Below are 9,345 nucleotides of genomic sequence, written 5' to 3'. Positions count from 1 at the left end.
TGTGACAGCATCGACGACAATGACTGGCTCGAAGCCAGCGATCGTCGTACTCGGCGGCTCTTTCAGCCCGGTGCATGCCGGCCACCTCGCAGCCCTCGAGCGAGGTCGGCAACTGGTGCAGCGTGACGGCTTCTGCGTGGTCGCTGGTTTTTTTGCTGTCGCGCACGATGGACACGTGCGCAGCAAGTTCCGCCAGCGTGGGGAATCCAGCGAGCTCGCATTTGATGCGGCATGGCGGCTTCGCATGTGCAATGCCATTGCGGAGTCGGTTGAATGGCTCCAGCCAACGCCAAGAACATTCGGCTCTGCGAAAGAGTGCGGAGCGGCAATGGCGGAAGAGTTCGGGCCAAACATCACCATCATCACCGTAAAAGGCAGCGACGCGCCGCTGCTGACCTTTCGCGGCGAGCCCCTCTCGTCGACGCTTGTTCGGCGCAAGATGCGAATGGGTGGCGTGCCTGCTCTTCGTCGGCTGGTCGCAGACAGGGTGCTGCCGGCGCCGGTGCTGGAGGTATTGGCAGAGCTGTTGGAAGCCAGCAATGAAGACGAAGGTTGTGGTGAAGGTGAGGGCGAGGACGATGAAGAGTGCGAGGACGAGGACGAGGACGAGGACGAGGACGAGGAAGAGGGCGAGGGCGAGGGCGAGGGCGAGGGCGAGGGCGAGGGCGAGGGCGAGGGCGAGGACGAGGGAGCGGACGAGCAGACTGCGCGCCTCACGAAGGGCGAACGTGCCGCCATTGGGACGTCGACGGCCGACATCTGCAGCGAGGGCGTCTACACCACCGAGCGCGGCACTGTCGTCGACGTCACTGAGCGCATGCAAGCCTGCGTTGATGGCACGACGATGAAGCTGCCGGCTCGTGCCGCAGCTATTAGCGCGGCGACCGAAATCGAGGTTGTCAACGAGGGCACGCTCGGGGCCGCTCGTCGATTGCATCGTATGGGCCACAGTGTCGTCGCGCTCAACTTTGCCTCTGCGCGAAACCCCGGCGGCGGCTTCATGTCTGGCGCCGAGGCGCAGGAGGAGAACCTCGCCCGTAACTCGCTGCTCTACGCGGCGCTAACATCAGAGGCCGCGAGGCCGTTTTACCACGCGCACAATAATGGGGAGCGCAACGGCGGACTCTACTCGCACGCAGTCATCTACTCGCCAGCGGTGCCCATCATCCGCACTGAATACGCCGGCCGGCTGCTGGAGTCACCATGGCCACTCAGCTTTATCACTGCCGCCGCACCCAATGCTGGCGCTGCGCGCAAGAGGCGTGTGCGCCAGCAGGACATCTCGGCCGCCCTCGCTGAGCGGGCCGAGCGTGTGCTCCGTGTCGCTGCTGGCAACGGCCACAGCGCCCTCGTCCTCGGTGCGTGGGGCTGCGGGGTGTTCCAGAACGACCCTCGCATGGTTGCGGGCGTCTTTTGCGCGCTGCTCCGCGGCAAGTACCACGGCGCCTTCGAGCGAGTCACGTTTGGCGTGATCGGACCCGTCACCAATCGGTCGCCGTTCGAGGAGTACTTTGGCGCGGGCACGCACGCGCTGTTGGCACCGCCCGGTGTGCCGCGGGCAGTGATGATGGGCCGCACCCGTCGCAGCGAAGCCAGAAAAGGGCGGCGCACAAGCCAGCGTCATTTTCACGCCGACCACCTTGCCTGACTCGCTGCCTTGGCGTGGTGCGCCGCATGAAGGGGACAACAGTACTGACGTATACTAGAGTCGGTCCTGGTAGAATATCAACCAAGACCATACTCGCTCTCGACAGGCACAACAACACACAGAGCGGTGCCACTGCCAGAGACAGTTTTGCGGCTGGGGGGGAGGGCGTCTCGCGTGCTCGGGTGCGGGAACACAGCGGCCCACACATACACTCGCAACCATAGCAGGATCTCCGCATGGCATATCGCTGATTATCTCACAGCCGAAAGCGGCGCTTTGGAGAGCCGCCACAGCGCACAGAGGTGGGGGCTGGTCTATCCTGCTCCTGGTGCGGGTGGTGGCGGCGGCGGGACGCGTCATGCCCCCATGCGAACACACGAAGGCGTCACCGTGCAGACTGCACCGCCGGCGGTGCGCGCTGCGCTCGATCTCGCCGCATGCGAGGGGCCTTGGCGCCTGCGCCGCACTCCAACACATCTGCGCCCGCTCGGCGCTCGCGCCGCGCCCGGGCCCCGGCGTGGACCACACTCGGGAGACTCGGCGCGCGCCTCTCCCCCCGCCCGCGCAGCTCCGGCTGACTGCCTGACTCCGACTCGGCGCGAGGGCCGGCTCTAGCAGAGGCTGTGAGATAGAGTAAAATGACCCCAAGCGAGCGCTCACGTCACACCACCATCTCCGTTCTACGACGTCCGCGACCCCTCACACACGCACGATGGCTTAGCTCTCACGGCCTCACACCACACACACGGCCACAAGGCGGAGAGTACAGACCCCCGGTCTCCCGACCGTGCTACGAAATGGTTTGCCCACTCGGCGCATGGACGCGTCATGCCCCCATGCGAACTCACGAAGGCGTCACCGTGCAGGCTGCACCGCCGGCGGTGCGCGCTGCGTTCGATCTCGCCGCATGCGAGGGGCCTGCGCCGCACCAACACATCTTCCCTCGCCGCCCGGCGTGCCACACTCGGCGCCTCCCCCCGCAGCCGACTCGGCGCGAGGGCCGGCTCTCCCCTCCCTCGCCCAGCCCCCCCCCCCACACCTCCCCTCTCCTGCTCACTCGGGCGCAGCAAAGGTGCAGGCGTGTTGCCTGTCAAAGGCCGGCAGCGGCAGCGCCTCGCCGAGGTCGACGCCCAGCTTGCGGTAGATTGGCGCCGTCTCCGCGTCGTCTAGCCCCTCGCCGTCGTTCAGCTCCAGCAGCGCCATCAGCGACTCCGCGTCCATGCCCGGGTTGGCGGCCCGCCAGCGTGGCCCCTCCTCCTCCATCGCGGTCACCGGCAGCGCCGCCGTCATGGGACTCCGCCCCAGCGCCGCCTTGGCCGCCGCTCCGCCGAGCGGCGCGCCCGCCGTCCACTCGTGCGCCGCGATCGCGCCGAGAGGGATGCGCCGCTTCGGGTTGCAGGCAAGCATCGAGTCGATCAGGTTGATCGCGCCGGGCGAGAGCTGGCACTTGCGCTTGTACCAGCCGTGGATGGTCACCGTCGACGACACGCCCTTCTCCTGCGTCTTTTGGAGCAGCCCGAAGCGCCAGTCCTTCGCGTTTGCCTCCGAGAGCGGGAAGAAGCCCGCGAGCATCGAAAAGAGGCAGACGCCGAGCGACCAGACGTCGGCGATGAAGCCGTCGTACCTGCGTGCTGAATACGCCAACCTCAGGGCGCGAATACGGTATTGTGCAGCGTCAGAGCACCGCGTGAGTACAACGGATAGGAACACAGTGAATACAGCGGAATACGGATGAGTACAGTACAGCGGAATACGTGTCCTCTCGGGCGCTGGTTGGAGTACAAGAGCCCGCTTCTAGGCCGTCATACCCCACGCCGCTGAGCACCTCTGGCGCAACGTACGACTTTGAGCCGACCAGCCGCCGGAGGGGCTGGGAGCGGTCCCACTGGCCGTTGGCGTCCTTGCCGTAGGTGTGCGAGAGCCCAAAGTCGATCAGCTTGATCGTGCCCTCCGACGAGAGCAGCACGTTCTCGAGCTGGGCGGCAGGCGGCAGGCGGAAGGTGCGGTGGGGGTGGGGGTGGGGGTGGGGGTGGGGGTGGGGGTGGGGGTGGGGGTGGGGGTGGGGGTGGGAGGGTGGGGTGGGGGTGAGGGTGGGGAATTGAGGGTGGGGTGGGGGTGAGGGTGGGGGTGCGGGTGGGGGTGAGGGCGAGGGAAGGGTGGGGGTGGGGTATGGTGCGCGCGCTCGGTGCGTGAGTGCGCGTGTGCGGAATGCGAGTTGCGGTGGTGGGAGTAGTTATGGTCAGAGATGGTCGGCGGTGCAGGCGGTTGCAGCAGGGCCGCTCGAGGTGACTTCAGCGGGCTGGGCGGAGAGAAGGGAGAAGGGCTCGACCGCAGGGGAAGGAATGTGGGCGGAGGGCAGGGGAGTTGGCCGTGGCGGTGGCTGCTCGTACTCTCTCTCCCCCTTGGCGGGGACGTGCACTCGCTCCCCACAAGTTGGCCGTGGCGGTGCCGCGTACTCCCTCGCTCTCCCATGTGCGCGTCGTGGACCCTGCGGCCTGTCTGGTCTCTGCGGGCTCTGCGGCCTGTCTGGTCTCTGCGGGCTCTGCGGCCTGTCTGGTCTCTCTGGGCTCTGCGGCCTGTCTGGTCTCTCTGGGCTCTGCGGCCTGTCTGGTCTCTCTGGGCTCTGCGGCCTGTCTGGTCTCTGCGGGCTCTGCGGCCTGTCTGGTCTCTCTCGGCTCTGCGGCCTGTCTGGTCTCTAGAGCCTGTCTGGTCTCTCTCGGCTCTGCGTGCCTTCATGTCTCGGTGCACGATGCCGCGCGAGTGGCAGTGCATGAGACCGCTGAGGACGCCGATGAAGAAGCCGCGCGCCTCCTCCTCCGTCATCGCCTTCGCGCCGCGGTCGATCACCACGTCGAAGAGCTCGCCGCCGCTCGCCGCCTCCATAAAGATAAAGTACTGCCCCTCCTGCTTCGCGCTCCGGCGCCCGCGGCCGTGGCCGAGGAGCTTAATCACGTTGGGGTGACCACCATCTTTCCCGAGGTTATCCAGAACCCTGCACTCGTCCTGCAGGCTCTCCAACTTCATTTTGCTCAGGTTCACCACCTTTGCAGCGCAGTTGCGCGCCGCACCCGTCGCTGCATTGTCGATAGCGGCGTAGGTGGCGCCGTAGCCTCCTTCGCCAAACTTGCGGCTCGTGTCGATCTGGAACCGCGAGAAGAGCGCCTCCGCGGCCTTGTCGGCGGCCGGCCACCCCTCGGCGGGAGGTGGCAGGTTCATGTGTCGGCAAACACGAGCGCGCACAGTGCTGCGAGCAAAGGTGGGCGGCGTTGCAGCGCTTTTTTTTGAGCTAGACTTCGTTGTTTACAAGCGAAGGCACACACAACATGACGCCAAGCACACGATTGCACGCACCGCACCGCACCCAGCACCCCGCTCCCGCCGCCCCCCCGACCCCCGCCCCGCCTAGGTGGGAAAGAGACGAGGAGATGGAACAGCCCGAAGGAGGAGGAGCAAACACGTATGTATGGGAGGGTTCAATGATGCGCCACGCTGCCCGGCGTTTCTCACTTTCCGGGACAGCCCCGCCCTTTTGAGGCAGGAAAGTGACGGCTACCCCGTACGCCCTGCCGCCTGCTACCCCTTCGCCGACCGCCCATCCCCCCTCCCCTTCTCCAACCCCAATAAGGGAACGGATGTGCGAACCTTTGCCAGGGGGTCCAAGAACACCTCCCCCCCCCCCCCCCCCCCCACCACCACCACCACACACACACACACACACACCCAGCTCAAAAGAAAAAGAAAAAATGCAATGAGGAGACCAGCGGGGGAGACTCCCCGCCTATGCAAGCCCCAGAGAGGGGCCGCCATCGCCGAAGCTGTGCCTAAGCATAACTCCCAAACCCGCAGCGGCCCAGGGGGCCTTGGGGGCAGCCTGCCGGACCGCCGCTGCACGGGGCTAGGCTCCAGAAGATGAGTGGAATTGATGAATTGGGCCGTTGTCCGTGCCTCCCCTCTATACGTCAGAGTGGGACCTACGCCGCGCGCCGGGTAAGGGGCGCGCCCGGTCCTCGACGGAGCCGCGCGCCCCAAACGACCCAGGCGGCGAGTAGTCGTCCTCGAACCTTCGACATGTAGTTGCCCATAGTTAGCGCCCGCCCGCCCCCTCCTCCGTCGCTTCGCAAAAGAAAAACAAAATAAAAACAAGCAAAGGAGAAAGCGAAGCCAAAAAACGATTGCGTAAACGGCGTCACAAAGCCCGCCGGTTTTGATCGACAATCGTGAGATTGACCGCCGTCGACCAGAGAATTGACGGCAGCATGCAAACGATGTGCCAGCCTGCACGGCGCTCGCGCCGCGCCGGCTGGCTCATCGAGCGCGCGCGGCGCCGCACGTGCCGCGCGCCACTCGCCGCGGCTGGCAGTACAGCGCCAGAGCCGCCTCGCAAACACCGCGCACACCACCAGCAGGCTGCCCACCAGGCAGCAGAGTGCTGCACCGGCGTGCAGCGGACGCTGCGGCGCTGCGGCGTCGCCTCCCCGCCCTGTCCACGGAGCAGACGAGCGGCGGCACGGCCTTCCACCAGCTGCAGGAGGTGCGCACTTCCCAAAGGAAGCACAGGATGCTCCCGCAGCACACGCAGCTTTGCGCAGCGCAGCGCACGGGCCACGCCACACAAAGCCGACCCTCAGTCTCTGCCCGAGAGGCTGTCTGAGGAAGGCCTGGCAAGCGCGTACTCGCCTCCTCCGCGGCCATGCCCTCCGCGCGGGGGCGACACCACCAGGGATGGAATCACGTGCGCCCCCATATTTTGCCAGTCTTTTTTTGCTTTTTTTTCGAGCTAGCCTTCGATGTTAGGAAACAAAGCAAGGCGGACATGGCATATCGCTCTCGGGCCCACAGACATCCCGCACACCCACACCGCCCCCGCGCGCGCCCCAGCTTCAACGGCGGGCGTCTAGGAGTGTGTCGTCAACTGGCCGGTGGTCTTTCAGTGTGGTGGGGTGGGTTTCGTGACCGTTCAGCGTCGATGCCGCCTTACTTACCTGTTCCCCGCTGGCGCGACCCCGCGCCGGCCAGCGGAGCAATTGCCCGCTCGGTCACCACCCCCGCCGGCGCGACGCGATCCGATCGGCGCCGCCACCGACGGGGCCGCCGGCGCGGAGTAGATTCTCCGTCGTTGCCGGTCGGGGTGTTGGTCGGGACATGGGCGACGCGACCACTGCACTGCTCCAATGGCCAGAGACCCGGTGCGGGGCAGGTGGCCGCGCCGCCCCGCCCCTGCGTCGCCCGCCGCCGCGCCGCGCCGCCGCGCCGCGCCGCCGCCTCGCGCCGCCCGTCGCCGCGCCGCGCCGCCGCCCGACAATTATTAATTCATTATTAATGAATTAATAAACAATTATACCACCCGCCGCCGCGCCGCCCCGCACTGCGTCGCCCGCTGCCTCGCCGCGCCGCCGCCTCGCGCCGCTCGCCGCCGCGCCGCGCCCCCGCCCGATGATTAATAATTAATAATTATTACCCGATTATTAATAGTGTGTGTGTTTGTGTGTGTGTGTGTGTGTGTTTGCCTGATGGCCGGGAAGTCCAAGGCAGCTGCGAGCGGCAGGTGGCGTCGGCGACGTACTCAGGACACGATGGCGAAGCCCACAGCGCAGGAGCTCGGCAGCAGCGCCGACAGCGGCCCCGCACCGCGTCGGCTGCGGTCTGAGCGAGACAGCCTGTACTCCTCAACCTCCTTGGCACTCCCCCGACGAGCGGCGCGCTATGCGGGCCCGCCGCGGGCGACGCGGGCGGCGAGCCGACGTGCGTGCCGCAGTCATAGGCAGCGCTGGCGAAGCGAGGAGGTCGCCGCAGGCCCCCGGATGCGGTCGCAGCGAGAGAAGCGAGACAGCAGATGCTGTCGGAAGGGTGAGGAGCAGCCTGCCGTCGAGCGGCGCGCCGCACAAGCCCGCCGTCGGCGGCCCGGTTCGAGAGCAGGTAGTCGTGGTAGTATTGAGCGCGCAATCGCGCCCGAGCCGGCCCGCCCTGGCCCTGTAGACCCTCCCAGAAAATTGGCGATGCTGTACAGCATGCCCAGAGCATACCGGACAGGCTCCCGTCGAGCGACGAGCTATGCTGGCTCGCCGCCGGCGGCGAGCTCGAAGACCCGCGCCGAGCCTCGCCGAGCCTGGCGGGCCCACCCACACGCCCGCGGCCGCAGGCAAGCAAGGCGAGCTTGCTGGCGTCTTTGCCAAGCGCCAGCATGCCAAAAGACACCTCGCAGCGCGCGAGACGTGCCGAGACCGATACGCCCCGGCGCCGCGCGAGCGTCCGGTGGCTCCCGCACCTAGCGCGCGGCCGCCGCGCGCATTCGCGGCGGCAGCGGCCGGGGGCGGAGCGCGCGATAGACATTGTTATGGCGCGGATTTAGAGAGGCATTACCGGGGAGGACTCGGTGTTCACAGCGCTTGCACATCAGCAGCCTCGGAGATGGACGCTGCGGAGCTGTTGGACGCCGACCTACACTCGGAGTGGGCGGCTGAGCTCGGCGTGGGCGTGTGAATCGTGCGCGGCTTGAAAATTCTCTTTTTGCACAGCTGTCACGGCACTTCCCTTTGTGGCAAGGTGTTGTGGCCAAGCATGCTTGCCGCCCCCGCACTCGTCGCTTGGGTCAGCAGCACCGGCGAGGAGGGAGCTGGAGGCGGTCTCTCCGCGGGCCCGGGCGCCTTCGCCTTTAGGGCTGCAGGCCTCGGCCCGCTGCCAGGAGAGGACTGCTTCTGGTGGTGTGGCGCTCGAGACGGGCCCTGTCACGGCTTCTGCGGCGCCGGCCGCGCCTGCTGCGCGGCCAGCGACGCGCCGGCTGACAGTTGCCCAGCCGAGGTGCCGTGCGAGGGCATGCACTGCTGCGTGGCCGAGTTGTCGGAACCGCCGCCTCCGCCTCTGCCGCCGCCCTCGCCGGCGCCGCCCTCGCCGCCTTCGCCGGCGCCGCCACCGCCCACCGACTGCCTGTACTGGTGCGGCGGCCGCGACGGCCCTTGCCCGGGCTTTTGTGGCGAGGGTGGCGCGTGCTGCAAGACGACCTACACGTTCTGGGGCGGGCTCGGACAGGCGGCGGCCGGATGTCCGATAGAGTCGTGCGACGGCCAGCACTGCTGCACTCCTCGCGCCCCAGAGCCGCCCGCACCGTCGCCGCTACCGTCGCCCCCACAGCCCCTCCCTCCGCCGCCGCCGCCGCCGCCGCCGCCGCCGCCACCCTCCCCGCCGATGCCGCCGCCACCGTCGCAGCCACCGTCAACGCCACCGCCCGGGCCGCCGCCGCTACCCCCGCCGCCGCCACCGCCGCCGCCGCCACCACCTCCGCCGCCGCCACCCTCCCCGCCTATGCCGCCGCCACCGTCGCACCCTCCTTCCGCGCCACCGCCTGGCCCGCCGCCGCTACCGCCGCCGCCGCCGCCGCCGCCACCGCCACCGCCGCCGCCCCTGCCGCCTCTGCCACCCATGCCAGCGTCACCGTCGCAACCCCCTTCCGCGCCACCGCCTGGCCCGCCGCCGCTTCCGCCGCCGCCGCCGCCGCCGCCGCCGCCGCCGCCGCCGCCACAAACGCTGACCCAAGCCAACGAGGCGCCGGAGGCGACCGACCAAGAGAACGGGAGGAAAGCGCTTGGCTACCCCGTCTACCACACCGCAAGAAGCTGGATTTACTTCTACTAGGAGGCCGCCCCAACGATGCTTGGTGTCGACGAAACCCCCACGAGGACGCTACGTCAAATGTACTGATT

At 67.8% G+C, this 9,345-nt stretch overlaps 3 protein-coding genes across 3 annotated transcripts in view; 2 read left to right on the top strand and 1 right to left on the bottom strand.

Moving 5' to 3' along the window:
* On the top strand, nucleotides 1–1,745 carry EMIHUDRAFT_365859 (hypothetical protein). The gene has a single exon (XM_005781896.1). The coding sequence runs from the start codon at nucleotides 329–331 to the stop codon at nucleotides 1,646–1,648; it is 1,320 nt and encodes a 439-aa protein (XP_005781953.1). The 5' UTR covers nucleotides 1–328; the 3' UTR covers nucleotides 1,649–1,745.
* A 956-nt stretch (nucleotides 1,746–2,701) lies between these two features.
* On the bottom strand, nucleotides 2,702–4,864 carry EMIHUDRAFT_233898 (hypothetical protein; the record flags this gene model as incomplete). Its single annotated transcript, XM_005781895.1, has 3 exons — nucleotides 2,702–3,272; nucleotides 3,457–3,623; nucleotides 4,397–4,864. The coding sequence occupies 3 exons, from the start codon at nucleotides 4,862–4,864 to the stop codon at nucleotides 2,702–2,704; spliced, it is 1,206 nt and encodes a 401-aa protein (XP_005781952.1).
* A 3,305-nt stretch (nucleotides 4,865–8,169) lies between these two features.
* Nucleotides 8,170–9,345, top strand: part of EMIHUDRAFT_442760 (hypothetical protein) — a 2,355-nt gene continuing 1,179 nt past the window's right edge. Inside the window, exon 1 of the mRNA XM_005781894.1 lies at nucleotides 8,170–9,165. Coding sequence (XP_005781951.1) covers nucleotides 8,207–9,165 — 959 coding nt within the window. The 5' untranslated portion in view covers nucleotides 8,170–8,206. The remainder of the gene's footprint in view (nucleotides 9,166–9,345) is intronic.

Source organism: Emiliania huxleyi (genome assembly GCF_000372725.1).
Source record: "Emiliania huxleyi CCMP1516 chromosome Unknown EMIHUscaffold_198, whole genome shotgun sequence".
NCBI classification, from domain to species: domain Eukaryota; phylum Haptophyta; order Isochrysidales; family Noelaerhabdaceae; genus Emiliania; species Emiliania huxleyi.
The sequence above is the reverse complement of the archived record's forward strand: the minus strand, read 5'-3'. Positions and strand labels throughout refer to the sequence as shown.

Excerpts from the sequence above, each read along its gene's own strand:
- EMIHUDRAFT_365859 (XM_005781896.1), top strand. The coding sequence starts at position 329 with ATGGCGGAAGAGTTCGGGCCAAACATCACCATCATCACCGTAAAAGGC.